Source organism: Trichophyton verrucosum (assembly GCF_000151505.1).
Source record: "Trichophyton verrucosum HKI 0517 chromosome Unknown contig00943_1.f1.exp, whole genome shotgun sequence".
NCBI classification, from domain to species: Eukaryota; Fungi; Ascomycota; class Eurotiomycetes; order Onygenales; family Arthrodermataceae; genus Trichophyton; species Trichophyton verrucosum.
The window spans coordinates 1-26,658 of NW_003315212.1; the positions used below are offsets into that span (position 1 = coordinate 1).

At 47.9% G+C, this 26,658-nt stretch overlaps 12 protein-coding genes across 12 annotated transcripts; 9 read left to right on the forward strand and 3 right to left on the reverse strand.

Moving 5' to 3' along the window:
* Positions 1–348: 348 nt before the first annotated feature.
* On the forward strand, positions 349–2,361 carry TRV_07233 (uncharacterized protein; the record flags this gene model as incomplete). Its single annotated transcript, XM_003018682.1, has 3 exons — positions 349–968; positions 1,033–1,868; positions 1,928–2,361. Coding segments are annotated over 3 exons (1,890 nt in total), but the record flags the coding sequence as incomplete, so codon positions are not given.
* Positions 2,362–2,598: 237 nt separating this feature from the next.
* TRV_07234 (uncharacterized protein) lies at positions 2,599–3,596 on the reverse strand (the record flags this gene model as incomplete). The annotated part of the gene is made up of 2 exons (XM_003018683.1): positions 2,599–3,205; positions 3,274–3,596. 2 exons carry the CDS (start codon positions 3,594–3,596, stop codon positions 2,599–2,601), a joined length of 930 nt encoding a protein of 309 aa, XP_003018729.1.
* Positions 3,597–4,155: 559 nt separating this feature from the next.
* TRV_07235 (uncharacterized protein) lies at positions 4,156–5,794 on the forward strand (the record flags this gene model as incomplete). Its single annotated transcript, XM_003018684.1, has 2 exons — positions 4,156–4,406; positions 4,444–5,794. The coding sequence occupies 2 exons, from the start codon at positions 4,156–4,158 to the stop codon at positions 5,792–5,794; spliced, it is 1,602 nt and encodes a 533-aa protein (XP_003018730.1).
* A 612-nt stretch (positions 5,795–6,406) lies between these two features.
* Positions 6,407–6,917, forward strand: TRV_07236 (uncharacterized protein; the record flags this gene model as incomplete). Its single annotated transcript, XM_003018685.1, has 2 exons — positions 6,407–6,421; positions 6,540–6,917. 2 exons carry the CDS (start codon positions 6,407–6,409, stop codon positions 6,915–6,917), a joined length of 393 nt encoding a protein of 130 aa, XP_003018731.1.
* Positions 6,918–7,155: 238 nt separating this feature from the next.
* TRV_07237 (C6 transcription factor, putative) lies at positions 7,156–8,879 on the forward strand (the record flags this gene model as incomplete). Its single annotated transcript, XM_003018686.1, has 3 exons — positions 7,156–7,624; positions 7,681–8,370; positions 8,416–8,879. The coding sequence occupies 3 exons, from the start codon at positions 7,156–7,158 to the stop codon at positions 8,877–8,879; spliced, it is 1,623 nt and encodes a 540-aa protein (XP_003018732.1).
* Positions 8,880–9,503: 624 nt separating this feature from the next.
* On the forward strand, positions 9,504–10,397 carry TRV_07238 (uncharacterized protein; the record flags this gene model as incomplete). The annotated part of the gene is made up of 1 exon (XM_003018687.1): positions 9,504–10,397. The coding sequence occupies one exon, from the start codon at positions 9,504–9,506 to the stop codon at positions 10,395–10,397; it is 894 nt and encodes a 297-aa protein (XP_003018733.1).
* A 1,421-nt stretch (positions 10,398–11,818) lies between these two features.
* On the reverse strand, positions 11,819–13,390 carry TRV_07239 (MFS transporter, putative; the record flags this gene model as incomplete). Its single annotated transcript, XM_003018688.1, has 2 exons — positions 11,819–12,945; positions 13,021–13,390. 2 exons carry the CDS (start codon positions 13,388–13,390, stop codon positions 11,819–11,821), a joined length of 1,497 nt encoding a protein of 498 aa, XP_003018734.1.
* A 2,885-nt stretch (positions 13,391–16,275) lies between these two features.
* TRV_07240 (plasma membrane protein Pth11-like, putative) lies at positions 16,276–17,813 on the forward strand (the record flags this gene model as incomplete). The annotated part of the gene is made up of 4 exons (XM_003018689.1): positions 16,276–16,446; positions 16,543–16,579; positions 16,747–17,152; positions 17,228–17,813. 4 exons carry the CDS (start codon positions 16,276–16,278, stop codon positions 17,811–17,813), a joined length of 1,200 nt encoding a protein of 399 aa, XP_003018735.1.
* A 606-nt stretch (positions 17,814–18,419) lies between these two features.
* TRV_07241 (uncharacterized protein) lies at positions 18,420–19,445 on the forward strand (the record flags this gene model as incomplete). The annotated part of the gene is made up of 2 exons (XM_003018690.1): positions 18,420–19,129; positions 19,247–19,445. The coding sequence occupies 2 exons, from the start codon at positions 18,420–18,422 to the stop codon at positions 19,443–19,445; spliced, it is 909 nt and encodes a 302-aa protein (XP_003018736.1).
* Positions 19,446–19,754: 309 nt separating this feature from the next.
* TRV_07242 (uncharacterized protein) lies at positions 19,755–20,712 on the forward strand (the record flags this gene model as incomplete). The annotated part of the gene is made up of 2 exons (XM_003018691.1): positions 19,755–19,774; positions 19,884–20,712. The coding sequence occupies 2 exons, from the start codon at positions 19,755–19,757 to the stop codon at positions 20,710–20,712; spliced, it is 849 nt and encodes a 282-aa protein (XP_003018737.1).
* Positions 20,713–21,638: 926 nt separating this feature from the next.
* TRV_07243 (uncharacterized protein) lies at positions 21,639–23,409 on the reverse strand (the record flags this gene model as incomplete). Its single annotated transcript, XM_003018692.1, has 3 exons — positions 21,639–22,685; positions 22,851–23,082; positions 23,147–23,409. The coding sequence occupies 3 exons, from the start codon at positions 23,407–23,409 to the stop codon at positions 21,639–21,641; spliced, it is 1,542 nt and encodes a 513-aa protein (XP_003018738.1).
* Positions 23,410–25,055: 1,646 nt separating this feature from the next.
* TRV_07244 (uncharacterized protein) lies at positions 25,056–25,790 on the forward strand (the record flags this gene model as incomplete). Its single annotated transcript, XM_003018693.1, has 2 exons — positions 25,056–25,102; positions 25,229–25,790. The coding sequence occupies 2 exons, from the start codon at positions 25,056–25,058 to the stop codon at positions 25,788–25,790; spliced, it is 609 nt and encodes a 202-aa protein (XP_003018739.1).
* Between the last annotated feature and the right edge of the window lie 868 nt (positions 25,791–26,658).

Below are 26,658 nucleotides of genomic sequence, written 5' to 3' on the forward strand. Positions count from 1 at the left end.
ATATAAAGAACAGCAGGCTTTTATGGTGCACTAGCCTTTGATATTGAGCCGGAGTCCTAGGTTTGGGTCATATCGTATGCCTTTGATATGATTCTTTCCCATGAATTCAGCCAGGCAGGTAGTTGGTTGATAGTTGACGGTGGACAGTTGTAGTTCTGGTTTCCCCTCTAGGAAAGTTCCAATAGCCCTTGACGGGACGCGGGAGCCCCCTGCCGGCCTCCAGTATGACATAAGCACGGAATATTTGTAATTCCCTTGATTAGTAATACCTTCCCGGAACCTTACATAACAAGGTTTCCATCCTCAGCGAGCCTCGGCCCGTCCGAAAAGTGCCGGCTGAATAATCAGGAAAGCGACGCCTGGTCAGAAAAGCCGCCAGCAGCAAAGGCGCAGACGGGAAGAAGAAGAAAGCGACGAAGACCAGAAACAACTCGCAGGGACTCCCAAGGCCCATCCTGGTCGTTTTTCTTTTTCCTTTTCGCTCGCCCGTGTCTTTGCCCTTTCCCCGCCGCCATCCAAGGCATGCCCTCCCTGCCCACCCCGCCATCCGCCTCGACGCTGCTGTCTCAACTCGGACGTTGCACCAGACATAAGAACTCCCTTCTCCCGCCAGCTGTCATTTCGCCTCCGTTCTACTCCTCTATTCGCCGATATCATATTCAACAGCGTCCCCATAGCGGCTTATTTTCCCCTCTTGCCGCTCGCAACAGAACACTGGCGACTAGGAAGGTCACAGTGACCCATTCCTCACCCCGTCTCGGAGCTATTGCCCGGCAGCTATCTTCGACTCCCGCTTCGCAGGACAAAATGGCACCAATTGATATGGAAGGCGTAGAGAAGTACGATTATATTGTGATTGGAGGTGGCAGCGGTGGTAGCGGTGGTGCTAGACGGGCTGCCGGTTGGTACAAGGCAAAGACCCTTATCGTTGAGAATGGGCGATCCGGAGGCACCTGTGTTAACGTCGGGTATGAGATATATTACCCTCATAAAAAAAACTATAAAGGAGTAGTTTGCTGATAGTGTATCCAGATGTGTACCAAAGAAGATGACTTGGAACTTTGGCTCAATCAACGAACACCTCGAACATGCTAAACACTACGGATATGATGTCCCCAAAAATATCAAGTATGACTATGGTTATTTCAAGCGTACGCGAGATGCCACCATTGAGCGCCTAAATGGCATCTATGAACGCAACTGGAACCGCGAGGGAATTGATCTTGTTAAGGGAACTGCCAAGTTCGTCGAACCCAAGGTCTTAGAGATTGATCTGATGGACGGATCTGGAAAGAAAATGGTTACCGCACCACACATCCTGATCGCTGTTGGCGGTTATCCTATCATCCCGGATATCCCGGGTGCCGAACATGGAATCACTAGCGACGGCTTCTTTGAAATTGAAGAGCTGCCTCCCAAGCTGGCCGTGGTTGGAGCCGGGTACATTGCGGTTGAATTGGCTGGTGTTATGAATGCCGTTGGCGTCGAGACACACATGTTCATCCGCGGAGACACCTTTTTGAGGAAATTTGACCCCATGATCCAGGAGACTATGACAAAACGTTATGAGGCTGCTGGCATGCACATCCACCGAGGATATACTGGAATGAAGAAGGTTGAATTGCTAAGCCCCGGGAAGGGCGCGGAAAAGCGTCTCAAACTCACATTCGATGACGGATCAGAGATGGAGGTCAACGAGCTTCTTTGGGCTATTGGCCGTGCTCCCGCAGTTACAAAGTTGGGCCTCAAGGAGATTGGTGTTAAGCAAAAGGAAAGTGGCCACATTATCGTCGATGAATTCCAAAACACCTCGGTCGATGGTATCTACGCTCTCGGGGATGTAACAGGCCAGGCAGAGCTAACTCCAGGTACGTAGATATATGTGGCTCTTTGTTCTACTGCTTCTCTCTGCTAACTGTGAGAATAGTCGCCATTGCTGCTGGTCGACAGCTTGGAAACCGCCTTTTTGGGCCTCCAGAGCTCAAGTCCTCTAAGCTCTCCTATGAAAATATCCCAACTGTGGTCTTTTCCCATCCCGAGGTCGGAACCTCTGGTCTCACCGAACCCGAGGCCATCGAAAAGTATGGCAAGGAGAACTTGAAGATCTACCACATCAAGTTCACAGATATGTTCTTCAGCGTTTTCCCAGCTGAGGAGAAAGAGAAAAACCCCACTGAGATGAAACTCATCTGTGCCGGGCCCGAGGAGAAAGTTGTTGGATTGCATATTCTTGGCCTTGGTGTTGGTGAGATGTTGCAAGGTTTTGGTGTTGCGATGAAGATGGGTGCCACCAAGAAGGATTTCGACTCTTGTGTAGCCATCCATCCTACCAGCGCGGAGGAGTTGGTTACTCTACGATAGTTCCATCGTGCCCTTGTCTATGATCTGGATATCAATGATTTATGGACTGTATATAGACCCGGCCCAGTTGTTGCATTTGCTCTTTGTGTTATTATTTAGTTTATCAAAGATATACACCACTCTTCAGCATTATTGACAATCAAAGGTTTCATTCAATCATTTGCTTTAGTCTACGCCAGCTAAGGCATTCTGTGTAGATAAGGTAAGTAAAGAAGCACACATTCATCTGTCTATTGGCTACAATTTCGAAGCGAGCTTTGGCGGGGAGACGTCAACTTGGTTCCACCAGGGATACGCAGCAGGAACATCTTTCGGGTTGTTGAATGACCCTTTGAACTGTGGGCTTTTCTTTTCGAAGAAGCTTTTTACCCCTTCTTCGTTGTCTCTGTTACCAAAGAGGGGATAGATAAGGGAAGAATCAAGCAGATGCGTGGCCTCTGCGCTGTCTGGGCCTCGGTACATGAGATCTCTCATCAACGAAGTTGATATCGTCGACGTATTACGTGCAATATCATCAGCTATCTCGAGAGCTCTAGCCAGTGTAGCTTCTGGCGTAGGCAGGAGCTCTGAGAATAAGTCCTTCAGTAAAGAGTGTTCAGCTGGGTATGCTAGACCAGTGGTAGCGACGTGCAGGGCACGAGAGTAGCCGATAAGCCTTGGTAGGAAAAACGAGGACACGGCTTCCATGATAATCCCACGGCGGGAAAATACAAAGCCGATTTTTGCCTTTGCGGTAGCCACGCGGATGGTTGCTGGTAGCGTCATGGTGATACCAATACCAACGGCTGATCCGTTGATGGCTGCTATAGTTGGTTTTCGGCAGTTATGTATTGCCAGGGCTATTCTACCACCACTTCACCAAGGTATTAGCCGTAGTTGGGATTTGGTTGTTTAAGGCACCCGTATACATACCCGTCTCTGTGGTCCTTTTCCCTGGCAGCGGCACCTCCGGTCCCCATTCCTTTGAAACCAATGTCTAAATCTGCACCGGCGCAGAACGCCTTGTCGCCGGAGCCCGTCATCACAACGGCTTTCACACGGTCATCAATATCAACCATCCCGAACACTGAAGCTATTTCTCTGGACATTTGCTCCGTGTAGGCATTGAGCTTCTCCGGCCGGTGCAATGTAAGCAGCAATACCGGTGTAGGTGTCGGCGATGATGCTGGGACATGGGAGAGCTTGATGTGCTCGGTTGGTAGGGCCGCATACGATTCTGGAAGAGATGGAGACATCTTAGTATATTTATCTCTGGCTGTTTGGTATGATTGTTGTGGATGGATGAAAGCCTTTCTTCCTGGATATTTTCAAATATCGTCTTGGATCTGCTATCCTGTAACAAGCAGATAACTTTCTTGAGGCAGATATTGGGTCTTTTAACGCAGTGACGGCCCCGGGTCCAGCACAGTCTTAGGTATATAGAGTAGACGAAGTGTCGATTTAAAATAAGGATGCTGGAGGAGTTGCTCTTGCTACGTAGCAAGCTACCAGAGCCGAGGTAATATAATCACTAATTAACTAGTGAAATCCAAGGGTGCGTGTCTCAATCAGGGACAGGCCATGGGAGGAGAGATAAGAAGTTATTTTGCACCGATCCTCTTCATACTGTCGCGTAATAGGAGCTGTGAATTCTTCTAGTTATGAATATTCCCGCTTCTCCGCCGGTTTCTCGATGTTGTTGTTTCATCGGCTTTTGTTAAAAGGGGCAGGATAACCAATGGAGATAACTAGTTAGTTAGTTTAAGTTACACGTGATAGGAGCTCGGCCCGGGGGGTAAAAGGCAAAACTTCGCGATGAAGAAACTCGACGAAACGAAAGACTACAAGACCATCGAACGAAGCAGGGACTCTCATGAGACGGTTTCCTTTGGCAGCCCAGAGATGGGGCGGCCGGTCGTCATTTCGCCAAATAAGTCGACGGCAACTGGTGTTTGCTGCTGCGTCGCCGGTTCAGAGCAGATTCTGCTCATGCTCAGCGCAGCAGGACACCAAGACACCCGATATAAAACCGGCCCCGACAGCTTCGGCGGATCACAGAGCTCTCGGTACAGCGCAAGACCTGTTTACGAACTCCATTTATAGCCCTGGATCCCCTCTATTCCGTCCCAATGGTACTCACATCCTCAACAAGCTCATCACCTTCCTTCGCGCCCAATACAAGCAGTACGGATTCCGTGAAGTCCTCACCCCGAATATCTATAAACAATCGCTGTGGGAAGTGTCCGGACACTGGCAAAACTATAAGGATGATATGTACGAGGTAGGAGGGCGAGGGGATACCGGCGAAACGAGCGACACGAGCGAGAATGAGATATATGGCTTAAAACCTATGAACTGTCCTGGACACTGCCTTTTATTCAAATCTCAGAAGCATTCATATCGAGAACTCCCGGTCCGATATGCGGATTTCAGCCCTCTTCACCGTAACGAAGTTTCGGGCTCGCTTTCGGGTCTGACGCGGGTAAGGAGGTTCCACCAGGATGACGGGCACATTTTTTGTCGTCCGGGTCAGATCGGCAGCGAGATACAGTTGGCGCTGAAGTTCGCGGACACTGTCCTCCAAACTTTTGGACTTGCAGATGGATATAGACTTGTCCTCTCTACCCGGCCGGAAAAGGACTTTATCGGCAGTTTGGAACAATGGGAAAATGCCGAGCAACAGCTTCGACAGGCACTGGATAACAGCGGCCTAAGCTGGGAGCTTAATGAAGGGGACGGCGCATTCTACGGCCCAAAGATTGATTTGCAGATTCAGGACTCCCAGGGCAAATACCACCAGCTATCTACCATACAATTGGATATGAATCTCCCACAGAGGTTTGAGCTAGAGTATCTAGTTCCCGAGGGCTCAGAGGAATATGACCCAGCTACGGGCGGGAGGGCCACCCCTGTATTGATTCATCGGGCTATTTTTGGCTCCCTTGAGCGGTTCTTTGCGCTTTTGATTGAACGATATAACGGCCAGTGGCCTTTCTGGCTCTCACCCCGCCAGGCCATCCTCCTTACTATCGGGAAGGGACTAGAGCAAGCTGCAGAAGATGCAGTGGCTAAGATATCGGGGTTCGAACCCATCACTTCCAGCCGCCCCTCAAGTACTGGCTTACCGCTATCACCTCTACAACCGACGTTCAACGTCGATCTCGATCTTGCCAGTAGATCACTTCCCAAGAAGATCCACGACGCTCATGCTGCGAGGTACAACCTAGTCTTCATCATGGGACCCAAGAATGTCGCCGACGGATCGGTAGACATTGACTTGTCCGGCCAGGTTGGCGGCAAGAGTGAGGACGAAATCAAGGCGCTGCTGGACGGCATACCCTGCTGGGATATCTCTCTCTCCGCGAAACCTGGTGAACGGACAACTGCAAAGATGAAGATGAAGGTCGACGACGTACACGCCTGGCTTGTCAACCTCGAAAGGAGGTTCCAATGACCTCTCTATTTCTCTTCAGGACTCCGGCCTCTCCATATAGATGTACAATACGGTGCTCACTTAGGTATGTATTAATATGTAGTATAGTAGATGTTTTAGATAGACCTAAAATCACCTTCACCTTCCGCTTTGGGAATAATATCATGTGATATGGATAAACTTTTTATCCGAGCGCTTACCTCGGCTATGGAGAAACAAAATCCCGGCCCGGTTTTGCCCCGCGGAAATTTGGCCTCACGTTGATCTCGTTTTTGTAATGCGATTTGATATAAAAGATACAAGATGGGATAGCAAGCTGCTTGCTGTCCGACCAAGTTGCGAACGGGTACCAGGAATACGAATAGCGCTCTCGGATCCCGTGAGATGGCCGTTGAGCCACGAACTCACAGGCCGATTCACGCTGCGCTCACCTCTCGTTGGATCCCATGTCTGACTCGTCAAAACCATCAATCTCTCGGAAAAGCGCTTTCTCATGCGAGGCATGTCGCAAGCGTAAGGTAATTATATTAATTATGCCTTGATCGTTTAACCAACCAAGAGGCTTACGGCGGTATAGGTAAAATGTAATGCTGCGACACCGTCATGTTCGCGCTGCTCCGCGCGGGGAGAAACATGCGTGTATACATTGTGAGCATTTGACCACATTCGTTACAAGTATCCAGCGCCGCATAAGCAAATACTAATCGATAGCTGAAGAACCCCAACGCTGTCGTACACGCGGACCCTCGAATCACGCATCGCAAAGCTCGAAGCGGAGCTGGCAAAGTATAGAAATGAGTTCCAGAACCGCAATGGCGGTGACACAGAACAACAGGAGCAGCAGGGGTTGAAGATCGAGGAATCAGATCGGCCTTCGTCTATCGATTCACTCGAGCAACACCGTGAAGATGATAAGGAAGCCGTGGATCTACTCTCTCGGGACATCGAAGGCTTAACAGTAGAAGATGACGGGCGCATCTCTTTCCATGGGCCAACGAGTCTATTTCAGTTGCCGAGCGGTCTGGCAGAGGCTGCTAACCCGGCTTTGCCAGTCGATAATGAGTCCGATGGTCGAAAAGAGCGTCTCATTAACAATGCATGGAGAGAACGTGCCTTCGAGCAGTTGACTACCATCCCAGTATGAGCTTTTTCTGACTTCGACGAAACGGGGACCGTTCTCGTCGAGATATGTCTAGTCATCCACTAATCCGCTCCAAAATAGGAACCATTCAACTACCTTCTGGATTCTCATTGGTGTTGGATACAGCCTTTGTTTAATTTCGTTTATCGCCCGGCTTTCACGCGTATGTACCCAATTATGGCAATTGTAAGAGATCATTTCATTCTGGATAGCTAAATTTTGGGTTGATATCATAGGTGACATGAAGATGAACGGCCCTTACTTTTCGGAAATCCTCCTGAACGCCATTCTCTCCCACTCGCTTCGATGGTGCAGGGACGAACCGAAGATTGCTCGTATGCTTGATGCATACGATGGAGGGCAGCAATTCCGACAACGAGCCGTGACGGGGTTATTCGAAAGTTTGAAAGGTGGAAACGGTCAAATAACTGTTGTCCAAACGCTTCTTCTTCTCAGCGCTCAGGAATGCGGCCGTGGAAATCGTACCCAGGCGTGGTTATACAGCGGGATGGCCTTTCGACTGCTAGAGGATTTGGGCATAACCATCGATAGCCGAAAGTACTCTGGGTCAGTGCAGTTCTCAGATGAAGACGTTGAGATAAGAAATCGACTTTTCTGGAGCTGTTACTTTTGGGACAAACTGGTGTCACTGTACTTTGGTCGATCTCCAATCATCCAGGATACCCCGGTCTCTCCGCCGCGGATTCTTTGTAAGTTTACCTTTAGCCCCTTCTCATTTGGTCGCATTGCTAATGTGGCATTCAAGTGGATGATACTGCAGAGATCGAGATATGGACTCCTCACGGAGTAGTATTCCCCGAGGGCATGCACTATCCTCCGACACAGGCACATTCAACGTCATGCTTCATGAAGATGTGTTCGTTGGCTGAAATCCTTAATCAAATTATTATCCATATCTACGATCCTGTTCGCCAGAGCACGGAATCTCAGATACAGGAATGTGTGGATAAACAGGGAGCCAATCTCGAAAAATGGTGGAATGAGCTCCCGCCATTCCTAAAACTTATCCCCAATAATCTTCCCACATATTGCCCACCAAGCCATGTTGTGACTCTTAAGTATGTTATCTGCCCTTGTTCTTCAAGTGTACCGCTTACTAATTCTTCTATTAGCTGCATATATCACACTACCAACATCCTCCTCCACCGTCCAATGCTCTGCTCCAGGCCTTTCAGGTCAAGGGCAAATGCTGCAAGCAATGCTAACCATTTGGTTCAATGCCTCTCCTCTGCATCCTCCAACATAACTCTTTATGACCTCTTTAGACGGACATTTGGTGACAGTCACGTCGTTCTGTCTCTTGCATACAGTTTATATACGGCTGCTTCTATCTTCATACTTGAGATCCAGGCATTGAAATATGCGTCTCCTTCAACGTTGGAAAAGCTGAGATACTGCATCCTAGCCCTTGAACGCGTGAAAGCTGCCAATCCAGGTCTGCATCCACTAAGTGAATGATACCTTGAAAAACTCATTGTAGCTAACCTTGAACTAGTAATACACACTGCCCTCGGCCTAATTGAGAAAGAGCTCAAGAAGCTCCGAATCAATATATTCGACACCCCGGCCAACCCAGATCAACAAACCATCCCGGCTGTATCCCCGCAAACTACTACATCGTCGCCGCCTTCTTCTCTAGACCCCTTACATAGCCAACATATGTATACCCTGCCACCCCATGGGGCGTTTAGTATCACACCTCCTCCAGCAGATCCCCAGCAGGCACATCAGCAGCAACAACAGCCATTGCCACACCAAAACACCACCTTCATGATGGATACCCCGCCGCTACCTGACCCTCCTGACTTCATCGCTCAAGATCGAATGTATGAAATCGCTCCAGAGCTATTCGAAGCCTTCTCATATGCGGAACCCAACACGCCCGGTGGTGTTGGGGCAGGGTTCGACTCTACTAACTGGGCCGGCACTGGGCCAACAAGTTAGAGTATATATCATTTGTCTTTCATTTTCCTCGATCTTGACCTAAGCTATGCTTGATCTACTTTCGAATTTTTTTTGTTTTATATATATACCTATAGGAAGAAAAATCCTGGCATTTTGGCTTCTGCATACTATATATACATGATGGTGGTGGCTAGGCGTTGCTTTTCATTTGTTTCGTCTTTAGATAGGATTACGGTTATTTGGACTTAACTACATGCAAAATCACTGAAACATACCGTTGATAAATACATCGTTTAGAAGTACACCTTTAAGCCAATGCTGGTACAGACTGCAAACTGGATTTCAAATATTGCATGGTTGCCCAACGGACCCCAAAACGGAGAGGAGACAGCTCATCTCTTCTCAACGTTCCATCATTCTCCGTCTATAATGATAACACCCTGGATCATCCTTGAAAACCAGCGGACTGTTTCTCCCCGTCTCCATCTGCTGATTTCCACGTGACTGGCCTGATGTTCCAATTTTGATGAATCAGGAGCTGGAACAACAACAGCCAGACTACACACACCCTTTGCCATGAGATATCTACTTCGCAGGCTGCCCTCTTGTTGGCCAACTACATCATATCAGTTCTCTAAGGCTATTTTTCCGCGGTACAGGAGCATGAGCACTCTACCAAAACTCCCTCCGGCATCATGGGATAGCCATATGCACATTGTTGATCCAGAGAAATATCCCCTCGCATCAGATGCCCAATATGTGCCCCCTATTCACACACTATCTGATGCGATGGCTTTTGAGTCTTCGGTTGGCATCCAAAATATTGTCCTGGTACAGCCGTCTATATACGGATTCGACAACTCATGCATGCTCGAGGGGCTGAAGGAGCTGGGCCCCAAGCAGGGTAGAGCGGTGGTGTCCCTGGATCCAGCCAACCCACCATCTGATGATACCCTTAAGTCATGGCATCAATGGGGTGTACGTGGAGTGAGACTTAACCTGCAATCGACTGGCAAGGAGATGAGTGCCGGGGAACTGAAGGAAGTTATGCACAAGTATGCGGATATCATTCGTCCCTATGGCTGGGTTTTGCAGCTATACATTGCCCTCCAGCACGTCCCATCCCTGGTAGAAATTGTACCACATTTAGGGGTCACTGTGTGTCTCGACCACTTCGCAAGCCCCAAACTACCTATTTCAGTCTCTGGCCCGGCCAGCACGACAGGCTTTGACCCTTATTCCCTCCCTGGCTTTGCGGAGATGATCGAGCTTTTGAAAGGTGGTCATACATATGTTAAGATATCTGCTGCGTACCGTCTCACAAGCAACCCCCAGTTTGATGGCCTACGGGAAATATTCACGGAATGTATGCGTGTCGCACCCGGTCGGGTTGTGTTTGCTACTGACTGGCCGCACACGAGGTTCGACTCGGTCGACATTGTCCCGTTCATCAAAGCTTGTGTTGACTGGTGTGGTGGAAATCAGGATATGGTCAAAAGATTGTTCCAGCATAATGCTGAGGTGCTTTGGGATATCCCGACTGAGACTGAGTTGTGAATACTGTTCTTTCCCATGCTATCTCTGGGTATACCATTAGACATATTTCCACGAACTTCCGGCATGATTTATTATGGCCCACCGTTGTTATGTTTGAAGATAAATTCCATTCATAGAACGATCGTTATAAACAGGTGTTGATGACCTGCTTTGCACAATCCCGAGAAGATCTTACAGCATCCCCTATTAAATACTATTCGAGTCCCTGTTCTCTTCCCCTTGTGTGTACTGGCTTTTGTGACCCCCCACAACCGTACATCTATGCCTTTCGATGGCCTTCATTCTGCTCAACAAACATGTACCCCTTTGCACGGCTATCGCAGAAATGAGTGGTCTGATCGGCCTATCACGAACAATTATCAGATACTCCTTTTCTTTTCGTCTTGCTCTCTTTTTTATTATAAACACGATCAAGACAAAAGAGAGAACGTACTAAAGGCTTGCAGCATTCCACGGGTGATTTATCTTTACAGCCTTCTTTTCTCGGAGCAAGGGTGCCTGTAAGATCCAGTTATTGATGCATCAGCATACAGCCATGGAACGTCGTCACGTCTTTACACAGGGAATTTTACATACATCCGGTTCCAAAGAGACCCTTGGGAGTTTTGTCTTCATAGTGAGTGCAGCAGTAGGCCTCTCTTTCGCTGGGACAAGTCCACACGGCCCCGGTAAAAGGTGCAAGGCATGATATAGTTATCAAGGCCACGGAGGCCATGTTCATTCCGGCAAGACGCATGATGCTGAGAAGTGGTGGAGCTTTCCTAGATCAAGGCCGTCAAGTATATGTATGAGCTCGTCAATATGCTTTTTGGCTACAGCTAGCTGTAGATGTGATCCAGGCTGATCTTCTGTCTTCACTGTCGTAGCGACGTGGTCAAGAAGAAGCCGACGTTCTGCCTATAAATATTTTCCCACCTGGGCCTAACCATCCTCAACGACACACAACTCCATGGCTCACCCATATCAACGACTTGCTCTCATAACACCGTCTTATGACCCTTTATTCTCTGTGGTAACGCATGGAGTGAACATTTTATACCGTGTCGATGCTGATTTGAAACGCAACTCTGCCGTTCGTTACACAGATTGCGCAGTTTCATCCCATCGTACAGGAGGATATAAGGCTACTTTCCGCAATATTTCATCAGCTGAAAGCTATCACAAGGCTAATACCAGCTAAAATTGCAATGTATCTGGCCTTCCTTAGAGGCTCGAGTGATATACAATAAGTCTCTGGTCCGGGGTACTACTCGGCTCGGGTGGAGCCAGCATAACATGGCCTTTTATGGAATATAGGGTATTAAATCGTCAAGCACAAAACTAGTGTCAAGGAGGATGGTATAAAAGGGTATGGCATTAGTTAAACCTATACTGATACTTCATTATCGTACTGTCATTAAAACCGTTAAAAACATGACTCGTTAGATCGTGAATCGGAAGCGCGGATCGTCATCGCCCATGTTCCCCAGGATGCTCTCATCCAGCTGAAGCCTATCATCACGCTTGCCTTGCTCTCTCAGTCTGTTCTCACGCACAAGCCCGAGAGCAAGGACAATACTACTAATTCCGCACATGATCATGGTGGCCAGACAAACACCATAGCCAACGAAGTACCGGGGTGCGTCTTTGGGTACGAAGACGTTGCTTGCAACCAGGCCGCCCAGATTACCGATTCCAATCTGGATCGCCAGGCCAATAGCTCGTTTGTAATGACCTCCTAGGTTATTCGCAAACCAGACGATCGTCACGGGCTGGACAATATAACAGCCAACGCTCACGAAGAACACTGCCATGTAGCGAACAGCGTCAGGTAGCCCGCCACCCACGGGACCCTGACAAAGGAGGATGATATACCCAATGCTCCCGAACATAACACCAAAGATGATGAATCCAAGCCGGTGCTTCAAGCGGTCTGTAAGGTATGAAACAACGAGTGTGACGAACGCTGTCACAAGCCATACCGGAATGCTGTGGATTTGGCTTTGGATCCCAGAATACCCGAGGGACTTCACAATAGTTGGGATGAAAAGAGCAGTCGCATATCCGGACACTGTAATGTTGATATAGATGAATGTGCCAACATAAAGCTTCCAGTCAGATAGGATCCTTTTCCAGGCAGCAAGATCAAGCCTGTCCATACGTGCACCTCCGCCAACATCTTGGCTGCTGCGAGTGACCATCATTTTCCTTTCTTTGCTAGTCAGGAATTTAGCCTGTTCTGGCCAGTCGGCAATAAAGAACTTTGCCGGTCCCGCAAGAGCGATTGAAAAGAGGCCCTCCAGTATGAATATCCATCTCCAGCCAGAATAGCCTCCGAGGCCATCCATATGATCAATGGCGTATGCGAGGAGGCCTCCAAAAGCGCCTGCAAGCAGACCTGCAACCCAAAAGAGTGAAAGTCGTTTCTGGAATTCATGTCTTTTGTAGTATGTGGCCATCAAGTATGCGCAGCCGGGGACATAGCCAGCCTCAAACGCGCCGATGAAAAAGCGACACACAATGAGATCGCCATTGTTTCTCACAAAGCCTTGACACATGGATGATACGCCTAGAGATTACAATGATTCGCTCAGTCAACGTATTCATTCGGACGAGAAAAGGGAGTAGAAATGATATCACACACCCCACAAGAAAGTGAGCATGCTGATCCAGGTTGATGGAGCAAACTTCTTCAGCAGGATATTGCTTGGAATATCCATCAGAACGTATGGCACGAAAAAAACCTGGACGGCAACATTGAACTGGTTCCCCCTGAGCTTCAATTCCTCCATTATCCCCAAAACAGCCACGTTTCCGAGATTGATGCGGTCGAGAAAGCCAAAGACGAAGAGGATCCATAGGGGAATCATCAAGTTGATATCAACCTTGCGCATCATTTTCTTCTCTGCCTGGGGCGACATGCTTCCTTCTCCCGCTGGGCCGCATTCTGAATCAGATCTTTCGACTCCAATCTCCTGAGGAGTCGACTTCTCCCCTACTGCCAGATCTGCCATATCTTCTGGTACTTGTGATGAAGTTTTTTTTTAGGAAAGGGATCTGAAAATTGCACCGATTCCGCGAATTATGGCAGAAATGGCGAAGGAAGAATGGAACCGGGTGTCGTCCACAGCCATCTTTATTTTACGGGTGCAGAATTTTCTTCGAGCCCGGCCTGCAGAGTACAAAAGTCCAGGAAGTGCAGGGTCTAGAGCCCGGAGTCGGGAGTCCAGAGTACAGACCTGCCATCTGCTCGGGCGGATTGGTAGCATCGGCCCTAAGGCAAGTCAAGACCTGTACTCCGTATGTATGTACACTAGTCAAGGGAAACGGAAGGATCCATGTCCACTGGCAGATTGCTTGCAGTGACCCAAGGTATGGATGATGTCGTGTCTACCACATGGGGACAGCCCGAGTTTGCTTTATCTAAGTATGCTGTGTGGGTATACTCCGGCTCCGTACTCCCGCCCTGAGGTAACTATAATAACTGACTCATTAATGAATCCACAATAATACAGAGAACTATCCAGTTGCTGTCAACAACAGGAGGGAATGGATTTTTTTTTGTAGTCCCATCGAAAGAAAGCCTGTGCAGGGGCCTTCAAGCAAAGTCTGCGAGAGAAAATCCCCTAGTGCCCCTTAACTCGTTAGTTAACTCACTAACTAACTAGTTAAGTTAACTTAGCATAACTCTCACATCGCTCCGTATAGACGATTAGCAGGGGACCAGCCGCTCCACACCAGCAAGAAACCGCCAGGGTGCAAGTCGAGGATTGAGGTCCCGTTAATAATATAACTGTCTGATCGGAGATCCCGGGCTCAAAGGGACTTTCCGTGCACACATTCTGAATACTCCGTGAAGGCTGCGAGAGTAGGCATCATGACTCGAAGCTCTTCTTGCAGAGTTACAGATCGAAAGCTAGGCTCCCTTCGTCCATCCATGTGCAAAATGGGTGGGCTCAAATAAAATTACGGAGCACCTTCGCAGTGTTCTAAAGATTCTCCCTTGTCCTTCGTGGTTACTGTGCTCTCCCTACAGTTTTCTGGTTCGTCTAAGCATTCTTCTACCTCTCCGGACGTGATGAACATAATGTATGGGCTGACCAGATAACTAGCATGTAACCACCAACTAGTTATTAATAATTGGTAATTGTAGCCAGTTGCTTCGTTTCCTTCTCTGTGCGAGGCTGTGGCTGTTGGGCATAGAGGTCTTTCGGCGACGGGATTATTGGACTGGGCCAAGTCAACGATGGAGGCACCAAAGACGCCAGAGAATCACTCGGTATAGAACGTACAGAAGGGAGTCAGTCGCCTTGATTCTTCGTGCTATTCGCTGGGGATCCCTCTCTCGGTCAGCCATCGCTCTGAAGTGGCGGGTGCGGGCCTCTTGTGCTCTGTAGACCTATCCCGGCTTCCTGAGTCCAGCATGAAGTTATATCTCTTATCAATATATTGGCAATCCCCATGCCGGGTCTTGTCCTGACACACAGAATTCCGTCTAAACCTGCTTTCTTACAGTCTCACTCGTCCGGCTTTGTGAAATTGACGTTCAAGTTTTGTTCGAACAGCTTCTGTTGCCTTGGTAGCTATCACTGGGAGACCCTTTGCCCCTTTCCTAAGGCTATAATACTGCTCTTCCAGCGGTAATTGCCTGGAAAAGGTCTCAGCCAGCAGGAGGTTAGTACTAACTAGTTAACTCGCTAGCTAGCCAGTTATATGTACTTAACTAGCTAGTTACCCGTCGTTAGCTATGGGGTCCTCAACTAGCTAATTTCCACTTCACCTGTCGCTCTCTGCCCGGAGTATCGTATCTGAAGTGCAACCCCCAAGGGAGGACATACTGTCAGCTCGGCTTGCGCTATATATCAACTCGAGCAGTCATACGGAGTAATAATAGTTCAAATGTTGGCGCTCCATTCGAGGGCCCGATCGACATGTCTTGCGATCAATTGCGTAAGAGAAACACTCTCGCAGGGCCTTGCTTTTTGGCCCTTGAAAGAAAAGCAGAGACTAATTACACATCCCAGCACCTTCGGGAAGCCAGACCCCCAGGCAACGGAGGGCAATTGGCGCTCCGCTGACGGGTGAGTGCGGATACCAAGCGTGGCCAGACTATATGTGCCCTTGTGCTATTGCCGTGGGGTGCAAGGAGCGGCTAAAGGCAGGGTTCAACTGTTAAGAACCAGTCTCCCAACCAACCGCTCTTGTTGGAATATAACCTGTTTCTCCGGCTCTCGACTTCGAAAAGACATGGCGGGCTGTCCCGTCTGTTATTACTATTAGGCAATTAATAGTACTCTTGCAGGAAGGACACCTGGCTCCAGCTAACTAGCTCCAGGAGTAACTCGCCGCTCGAAGGATGCATGCGAAGGAAGCAAGCAAGCAACCGCCAGCCAACTCAGCCCATATCAAGCAGGGTTGCTGGCTCAAGGAATCCTCTTCGGAGACACCCCCCCTTGCTTGTCTGTCGAGTTAGTCAAGTGTTCATTCCGACTACCCTCCCCTGCATGTATACCCCCGGGCCATGACATGGGATGATTGCAACACTGCCCATACAATTCCCTACATTCCAGTCAGAATCCCAATCTGCGCTCTGGTTCAGCGTGGGATAGAGTCGAGAAATCGAACCCCTGCTCCTTTGCCTTTATCCAGCTCCTATAGGACAACCCATGGCTACCTACTACCTTCTCTCTTTGAGGCTTGTGTTGGCAATCCCGCTGAAAAGCTGTCAGGCATAGCCATAGGTAAGACGATAAACCCTTTACTTATTTCTCCTCTCTATCAGTCTGTATATCACTCACTTTTTTTTTTTCGTTTTGTCTTTGCCTCCCCCTCTGTCCTAACACAATATATCCAAATGGGCTGGATTTATTCCTTAAAAGTCCTATCTCGATGAGGCATAATGCCGCTCTTCAGTCACTACGGGGATGTCGAGGACATTTCCGATCGTCTGGCTGTTCCAGCTCTGGTATTCTCCATTATTACGCCGCTATTCATTTTAGCGAGGGTTGCTACTCGGCGATACTATTCAAAGAGCCTTAGACCTGATGACTGGACTATATTGGGGTCTCTGGTATGGAATACATGCATATCCTTCTTCCCTGTGCCAACTGGAGATATATAGCATGAAATGCATAATACTGTGGACTAACGGTGTGCCTGAGCCCAGGTGTTTGCGGAAACCATTTCGATTCAGATGATCATCAGTAAGTTTCACTAGTTGTTATCAAATTGTTCTTCATAAACATAAACTAATATCTCCATAGTATGTGGGTGGGCATTCGGCAAACATATAGATGACATACCTCCGGAGTTGCTTGCAAAGTCCTTAAAGGTATGGGGTGTCTCTTTTTCCCTCATAGCCCAAGGATAGACGCTCATACTAACCGTTCGCTGCAGCTATACTATTTCGCACAGATATTCTACAAGATAACCAGCGCCTTGACGAAGATAAGCGTTTTGCTTCTCTACCTTCAGGTCTTCATTCCACCCTGGTTCAAGACCACCTGTTGGGCGGGCATCGCAGTCATTGTTGCATTTACCGCTGGGACCGTGGTCTCGAGTATTTTCCAGTGCAACCCAGTCCCTTATGCGTTTGACAAGAAGACTCCAGGAGGTGGAACATGCATCAATGTGGCTGCATTTTGGTTCGCAAATGCGTCTTTCATTATCGCAACAGACGTGTTCATCGTCCTGCTGCCCATTCCAGTCATACTTCGGCTACAGCTGCCGGACAGGAGTAAAGTGGCTCTGTGCGGGGTGTTTGCTCTCGGATTATTGTGTGTTTCACAATTGACTACATTCTTGTTACCCTGCCCTACCTGACTTCATATATACTGATTTTTCTTACTTAGTGTCTGCATAACATCGGTTCTCCGCATCACAACCATCGACCTCGCAACATCCCGTTCTGATACACCCTGGACGAACATAAACTCGTCAGTGTGGACGGTCATCGAGTATAACCTTGCAATCATCTGTGCATGCATGCCGTCGCTCTGGAGGCCGATATCAATACTCATCCCCAGCTTTCTGGAACGGTTTATCAACTCCTGCTACTGGTCAAGCAAGCACAAGAGCAGCCATGCACATAGCAGCGGGCCTTCGGTCATCAGCGCAACCATGAGGGCAGAACAATCGAACCCATACTTCAGCAGAGCATGGTCCCCATTGCCTTCAAACGCTCTGCCCCCCAACAAATCCAGGTCACGACATCCTAGTACCTCTGCTAGTATAGGGATTGGGAAGTTGGATCTGGATCTAGAATCGCAAGAGAGAGTCGATGCAATGGTTGATAAGGACAGTGATTCAGAGAAACACGGTATTCGAATGACCACTCACGTCGTCGTCAAGTACGACGAAGCAAGTGAAAATGGAGAATCTTTGGACAAGAAACAGACGGGTATTGAACTACGGCATGTGGAAATTGGTGCCCGGTAGCGTGAGCATTCTGGCATGGGGTTGGGCATTTGATTTTTTTCAATCTCTAAGGGTCAATGGCGTTGAAAGGGAAAGGTGGCAGGAGTGATACCTTGAATACCACCCGCAATGTATATACTTATATTCTCGCCATTAGCATATCACGCGCCACACGACTGAAGCTACTTAGCATTTGGGCTGCTATATATATGAACTACGAGCCGGTATTTTCGAGTCAAGGTTGCTGAGCCCCGCGCAAGGAGAAAAACCCTTTGATTTCTTTTATAAAGCTGGAAGGAAACATCTCCGTTAGGCTGTGAGTATCCCCAGTATCCCGTCTGCCCCGATGCCCATCCAGTATTTTTTTTTATATCGCATCCATCAGGAGTCGACGACTTAAGCTTTCTATCTTATCTTATCTCGGTCTAAATCTGAGTTATGCATATAATTATGCATATTTTATGCATATTGCACAATTACTGCATAATTTAATGCAATGTTTTCTAGAAAGTCACTATAAATAGCGTCATCTTTTTGGCCACAGAACGAATGCCCGGATGTGATAGAACTTTCCCACTCGACAACACCCACTCCGGACCATAAACCGATTTTTCCATGCAGATCACAATGCAGTTCCTCGAAGATAGGATGTCCGTCATCTCTCAGCTCTTTGAACGCTACCCACGGGCGCTGACGACCGCGGCTGCAGTCTTAGTCGTAGTCGGCGCACCAACTGCTTTCCTCCTATACCAACACAGCCGGCTGGGCTGCAAGGTCCGGCATTCTACATCAAGAGGATCGCTGGCAGACCTACCGCTTCAAGATGTCAAGTCGATGCCGGAATCGGTTCAGGACAAGGACGCTGCAAGCAAAACCCGCGCCGTTTACGATGTAGCTTCACTCTCTACCCTGGGCATTAACATATCCCCATTACTTGCCGACGAGGAGATACTTACCCGGTATTTGCGACGAAATATGACGGCCTTCTCGCGTTTTCCACAAGCATATGCTTTAAGCCTCAATTGTGATCAGTCTTCCCGTAAGACCTTCAAGGCGTCTCACATTCAATCACTTAATTTCGAGCCAGGCGACGTTGTCTGTGGCGCATACACTGTAGTGTGCCGAGAGCAAGATAGGGTCGAGTTTGGGATGGCACTCAATCAAATTCGTGGCCGACTGGTGACCACACTGGAAAGAAACGACGGCCAGATCACTTTCAAGACACAAACCGTGATGTGGCAGCCCAGTGACGTGAAAGCTCCGATGCCCCTGGAAAACCCGGTCCTGAAATTTGCTCATGAGATTACGTCTTGGTGGATGCTTGAGGCCGGTATCCTGTATCTCACAGACTATACCTCTGTTTGAAACATGGTGTGTAATATGATTTACAAATTCTCTTTTTAGTTGGTGTATTATAGTTATAGTTGGAGTCTTGACCTTGTATAGTTATATAGTGGTGAGAAATCTCCATTGAATGTCCTTATTTCTCTTCTCAGTTTCCTTACTGTGTCCATTGTCTCCTCGCCGTCATCCAGCATAAAGCGTCGAAAACAAACACAAACAATTGCTATAGACGCATTCCCTCAATGCGGGATAAGTTTAGTTACTAAATTTGCAGTGTTTGCAGTGTTTGCAGTGTTTGGAATATTCTGACATCAACTTCCGAAGTTTGGAGACGCGAAACCAGAAATACCAAAGACCACCATTGCAACCACTGGGCGCATCATACCGGCGCATTAAGCTGCCATAATATATACGCGGTGAGGGTCGCAGAGGACTTCTAGTTTTATTGCGAGCTACCTTACAAGTTTGACGACATGTCCGAAGAGGCTGGGGGGTGGAGCACCATCGAGTCAGATGAGGTGCGTTTGGTAGCTGTTAATCTCAAGATTTTGCGTCGCATACTGACATTGTGGCTCTAGGGGGTCTTTACTGCGTTGGTAGAGAATCTTGGAGTACGGGATGTCCAGTTTGAAGAATTGGTATCTTTGGATGCTGACACAATACGCTCCTTAAGGTCAACCGCCTCTCCCAAAGTTCTAAAATGGCGTCTTTTGGAAATGCTCTGTTTTGCTGACTATATGGATATAGTCCCGTATACGGCGTTATATTTTTATTCAAATGGGTTAGTGGACAGTCGAGAAACACGTCCAATCCTCAAGACGGGAAATACGATCATGGAGCGGTTGAAGATGGCCTTTTCTTTGCTGCCCAGACGATACAGAATGCTTGTGGTACACAAGCGGTCCTATCTGTGATACTCAACCAAGACAGCCCATCAACATCCACCAGGGGAATCGACATTGGCTCCGAGCTACGTTCTTTCAAGGAGTTTACTACCGGATTCCCTCCTGACCTCAGGGGCGAAACGTTGAGCAATTCAGCCCGGATCCGCAGCGCCCATAATCTGTTCGCTCGCTCGTCTCCTTTTGTAGACGAAACCTCGCGCCCACCTCCATCAGAAGAAGATGCAGAACTATACCATTTCATCGCCTACCTTCCCTTTGGCGGCAAGTTGTACGAGTTGGACGGGTTACAACCACATCCAATAACTCATGGACCCTGCAGTTCAGAAGAATTCCCGGAGAAGGTTATTGATGTTCTTCATCGACGAATTGGGCGGTACCCCGAAGGAGAGATTCGATTCAATCTCATGGCTGTTGTGAGGGACTTGAGGATACGTGCACAAGAGATTGGGGATGAAGAGATGCTGGATAGAGAGAAGAGAAAGAGAGAAAATTGGGCTTGGGAAAACTCGCTGAGAAAGTGTAACTTTATTGACTTTACAGGACAGCTTTTGAAGGGGGTTGTGGGCATGAAGTTAAAGCAAGGTACGGAGGAATATGACAAGTGGATAGAAGATGCAAAGAAAGCAACTAGCAAACGGACAGAATCCAAACGCTCAAACCGGCTTGGATAGTAGCGTCGGTCAATCTGGTCTCCGAAGATACTTAAATGAAGAAACTTGGGAAACAAGACCTCTCCTCGATTAACTAGTTACTTAAGCAAAATAAAACTCGTATCGTGTTAATCCCATGGAATGGAACACATAAGTCCTGAAGGAAACGTCACTATAAGCGTATATAAATACTTAGATATGTAAATATTAATAAATATGGATCAAGAAGTGAAGAACCCCAATCTAAACGGCAGGTTAGAACCAACAAAATCCCCTGATGAAAAAGTATGAACCGGTATAAAACGCTGTACAGTAGTAAGAAAACAAAAAAGAAAATGACGCATTATGAGATGTATTCGCCAAATGCCCTTGTCGTTGAATGACAAGCCAATGCTTTCCATTCGTCCTCTGGCCCTTTTATATATATCCCCATCACACTGTTTCGGATAAGTCGTCAAGTCATCGTATATGGAATGGTAAGAAATAATAAGGGTATTATATGGCGAAAGCAAGTCTAGAATGTGTTTGTCGGTCTCGGTGCGGAGGTAGGTGGTGTGGCAATGTTGGCGCTAGATGAACTGTCGCGATGGCGTTGAGGATGGAGGTGGTGGTGCCTGGAGATTCCCAAGAGGAAAGAAGTAAGAACATGAATCTCAGCCGGACCGTTTTTTCCTGTATTTGTAGGAGAGCGACGGATAGACGATTTGTGAACAATAGCCAGGCGATGGGGGGAAGCGGGGGAAAGGAGCTTTGAAAAATGTCTGTACAAGAAGTGAAAATAGAAGGCAGGGGAAAGAGGGCAGGTTTTTCTGTTTTTTTGGTTACATTGTTTTGTTTAGGCTATGTGTTCTCGATTTGCGATCGATATCAAAAATGGGCTGAGGGTATGTCTGGGGCTTGTGCTTGTGCAAATGGACTTGATAACGTAGACAGGTATACATCTAGTATCAAGTCCAGCAGAGTTCCGGAGCGACCAACCCTCCTGTCACAGTAACTGGGGGAGAATCATGGTATTCCGTCCCGATTGTCGGGCCCCCGTTGATAAGATTTCCGAGATAAGCTGGATTGAACATCGCAGGCTGTTCTGGTTGTTTATATTCGGGAATACGATCCTCTACCGGATCGTGGTGAAGCGTGGGTGATGGATATACTTGAGAGTGGCGTCTTGAGTGAAGCATTGCATTGGACATCTGGTATGGTGAACCGACGATGGCTGGAGTCATGGGCGAGTGAAGAGGTGAGGTGGTATATGCTGGGTAGGCAGTGGTGGTAGGGCTGACTATGGCCGCAGATGTAGCTGGAAGGTGAGGCAAATGGGGAGTTGGAAGCGCATGGTGATATGGGCTATGTGATCCTGTAGGATATCCGTCGAAGGATGATCTTGGTGACCACTGGAGACGACTGCGGTACTCGGCTACAGTTTCTGCTGGAAGATCCATCAAGCTGAGAGCGAGTTGTATCTCAGGTGCAAATGGGTTCGCCGCACGTCTATGGTATAGAATGCGTCTGATCTCCTCGATTGGGTTGACCGCCATGGAGCCAAGGTATGAACCGCCAAACTCTGGGAAGAGTGGCTCCAGCGCAAGGGCAACGCCGAAGAACTGAGAGAGCACGGAAAGAGCTCCGAGATCAGTTTCGCCACCTCGCAACATTGCCGAAGGGAGCCAAAAGAGCCAGATACGCAGGGGCTGGAGCCTCTCGAAGGCCTTCTCCGGAGACTGAACAGGTAGTTCATCTCGCAACCTTTGAGTGAAGGCAAGTAAGTCCGTTATCCTGCGGAAGTGTTCTTGGTTATGAGAAATTCGCTGATGGATATTCTGTAGATTGACAATAACTCTATCCAGTCTCATGATATCTTCGTTCGGAAAATGGCCCATGCTGCCTGGGTAGGTTGGCGTTAAGGGAGTTCGAGCACTTCGAAAAGCTCGTTGGCCATCCATAAATCTGGCCAGCTCAGATTCTTCCTTCCACCATGGTTCCATCGAGTTCAAGACCTGTTGAAATAATGACCGGTTAAAAAAGGTCCCTATCAAGGGTAGAGATATAGGGGTATGAGCTGAAATCTTACTGTTGAAACTCCTTGTTGAAGAGATGCCCACCCTCGCCTGTAGTGAAGTCATTAGCTAAACGCAACAACTATATAATCATGCAAAATTTACTGACCATTCAGTGGATTGCCATGACAAGAGCAAGGATGATGCAAGAATAGCATCCGAGTTTTCGCGTGAGAATGAGCTAATTGCCTCTTGAAGGCCCTTGATAGCAACACCTCGATGATGATAGGCAAGATTTTCAGTGTCTTGATTCTGGGTCATCCAAGCAATATGTGAAGCAGATAATGCCAGAATAGAACTCATAACAAAGTCATTGGACAAGGCAATAGTAAGGAAGCTATGGAAGAGTTAGAAGGATTCATCATGGAAGAGCTTGCATCTTTGACTGTGGGGCAACTTACATGGGCATCTTCTGGGCCCATACAGTGCAGTTACTGTAGCCTCTTCGGTGTAGGTCGATGGACAAACCCGCAATATGGTGGATGAGTCGAAGATCCGTGCGTGAGAACTTATACCAATAAGCTCGAGTGCTAAGCTGTAACTCAGGGAAAGGAGGATTTCCAGACTTTTGCCAGTTCTGAATCTCTAGCTCGATCTCCGGAGACATAAGAAGATCTGGGCTTCTGGCATTATTGGCGGCATCATGAGCAAGAACATTATCCATGTAATCGCATCTGCAGTTATGCTTAGTGCAGTTTCGACTACAACGCCCAAGTCAGTCTTAGAGAAAAAGTCCAAACGACTGGATCAAACTTACCATTGCGGCATGGTCTCATCACAGCGTATGTGTCTTCTCTTGCAAGTCTTGCAACCCTTTCTAGACTTGGTATGGCTCTTTCGAGGAGGTCCACCACCAGGTCCAGCCATTGTGAATAGATGAGAGGATTAGGAAGTAAAGATGGTTTGGTTGTTGATACTCGCTGAAGGTGAGTTTGGAGCCGAAGATGGTATAGAAGTTCGAGCTTTTGTGATGGCAACAAGAGGAGGTTGAATCAAGGTATATAAGGAAGGGTGTAATACGAGATATATCGTCGTTGGGCTAAGATGATTTCAATGAGAGAGGGGGGCCAGGTATATAAATAGAAACAGGGTCGTAGTAATAGAGGAGACACGGAACGGGCTGGTTTAGATCTCTGGCCCTCTTCAAACAGTGTCACAGGCGTTTGAGCTGGTTGATGTTTTGAGTATTCCGCGGCCTTGGGACTCTTCGCTCCTACGGCTTTTGTAGAGGTATCGGTACCTCTGTAGCAAGGCTCCAAAGACCAACAGCGTCAGGCCGTCGGCGACTCTTCCGACGAGCTGGATCTCTTTTCGGAACCTCGGGTCTCTTTTGGCTCTGCACTGGTCAGGTTGAAGACCTCGAGGGTTTCTCTCTTGGGTATAAATGAACAATTCCGGTACCCCGTGTATCTTCACCCTGCTGCTTATATATCAACGAGGCTTAAACACGAGCTGGCGAGTAACGGCTGAGACGAGGTTATTTGATGAAGGGTATGAAGATGGAGATCGAAGAAAATTGATGCAGAACAAGGTATCTCAATGGATAAATATGATGAGAGGAAAGCATGGAACACCACCTCAAGACCGTGAAAATAAGTGTCAAGGGTATCGGATGAATAGGGACCCTCTTTTTTCTTCTGCGGAATGATCCTGGTCAGGGTCAAGATATATACTTCAGCAAAAGGTATGACAGAAGTGCAAAAGCAAAAATCAGGAAAAAGCACACTAAAGAAAGAAAAGAAAAAGAAAAGGACGGAGGAGAAAGAATAAAAAATAAAAAAAAATAAAGTAACAAAAAAGCAAGCTTACAGGCCTGCAGAGGGAGAGGAGAGGAGGAAGAGAGCGGAGCTTAAACGCATGGGTGGGGAGGACGCTAGTTCGAGTTGGGCTATAGACCAGAGAAGAGATCCAAAGCCAGGCTGGGGTGGAAAGACAAGGCAAGGAGAGGATGGAGAGGCGAAAGTTTATCAGGGGAGAGGAATAACCAAGACGTTAAAACGTTTAGGACGCCTAAAAGGGGGGAGAGAGTGAAGATACAAGAAAGTTCGGGCGGCGGGAGCAGCCATTGGAGGGAAATAAGAATAGGAGGATCTCAGTGGCAGGGGACGGGGTCTGCTCTTGAGTGGTAAAGAGCATGACTATCACTCTTGAACATAAACATGGTAACATGGGAGCCACGGAATTCGAATTAAGATTTGAGCCAGATGTAATCAGTATGGGGATGGATCCAAGAAGAAACGGAGAAGTATGCTAAACAGGCGTTTGGCTGAGAGGCGTACAAGGATTCCGCCATCCTTCTGCGCCCAAGGCATGCGCCTGCTGAGTTACCATGTGGCATCCGCCAAATCTGTGACAAGGTAAGTTAGCTGAGATATACATGGCAAAAGCAAGGGGATGAAAAAAAGAAATTCAGAGAAGGCAAAGAAAAACAAAGGAGAAGCGAGCGAAAATTAATGCAAAAGGGAATTTAAAAAAAAAAAAAGGGGAGAAAAAGAAAATGGGAAAAAGTCAGAAGTGATAGCAAAAGAAAAAGAGGTTAAAAAGGGCCAGGGTGAATTGGGTGACGGCGTATGGACGGAGAACATGGAGTACAAAATGGGAAAAATACCGATACCGACCGGCCGGCCGACCATGGTCAGCTGGCTTGCTGGACTGCACCCGCATGGTTGGCTTCGAGGGATCCTAGACAATTATGTGTGGAAAAGGGAGGCCGATCAAGCAGGGAAGACGAACCCTGGGTCTCGTCAGCTCAGCGGCTGGATGAAAACGAGAGAGGCCATATTAACAACAAGAGCTGCTTATGTTGTGGACATCGATCTCTTGTCAAGCGTGGAGAACAAGATCTTATCCACACCGTCGGCTATGGGGGGAGGAGGTAGTACAAAACGAGAAGGTGGGAAAGAGACAAAGTTCAGCACCGGCAAGTCGGGAAGAATCAACTCCAGTGGGAGCGAAGTTGATGGTATCGAAGGTCAGGCTCCCCCCTCGCTCTGCCCCAAAGGGCCGAAGGGGGGAGGAGGGAGGATGAACCGCTGGACCTGTTGATGGAGCAGAAGCTTCTGCTACCTTCGGCGCACGGCCAGTCATTGACCCGCGATGTTACTAGTCATGTATTGGCGACGTAATTTTTAACATTCTCTTCAAACTTGAAACTCCAACCGTGATGAACGCTGGTAGCGGCTCTTGGGAGGATTAGTGAGCTAATCCCAGCCTTTAGTTGATAAGCGTCCCTTTAGTGTGACGGACCAGACAACTAACTTGAGAGAAGAGCCTTGTGAACGCCTGTCACAGCAAAACCTGTCGATCTGCAACTTCGCTCCATCAAACCAAACATGCAGAGGAGCATTCGCAATATGGCCATGGCAACGCTCTGCTCCTTTTTGCTTGCTTCGAAGTAGTTAGTGAGTAGGTTACCCAGTCAGGAGAATTTAAAAATAGTTAGGGGAAATTATCCGTCGTTTCATATATATTTACACCACAGAAATTACAAGATGATAAATGAAAAAAAAAAAAAAAAAAAAAAAAAAAAAGAAACGAGGGGAAATGCGCAGGAGAAATGTGCATGAACAGAGATGAACATTACCCTCCAATCTCTGCAATTTTCCAGCCCTCCGCATAATCAAGGGCAGGGTTTGCACGGGACGGGCCCTTCAAGGCCTCCCGATCAGGTTCCCACATGATTGGCCTCTTGGTGTTCACCCTCCAGCCCATGGAGGGATCAGCATTCTTGTGTCGTCGCGTTCGAACAGCTCTTTGGACACGGAGCCGACGGTGTGTGTTGTGGGTGTCGCTGGTGCTTCTGATAGTTGTCGAAGAGCTGATGTTGTTGTTGTTGGATGGAAGGTCGTCAAAACAAAAAGACCAGGGCTGACTAATCTATCTCATTTCGGAAGTCGGCATTTGTTATTTCAAC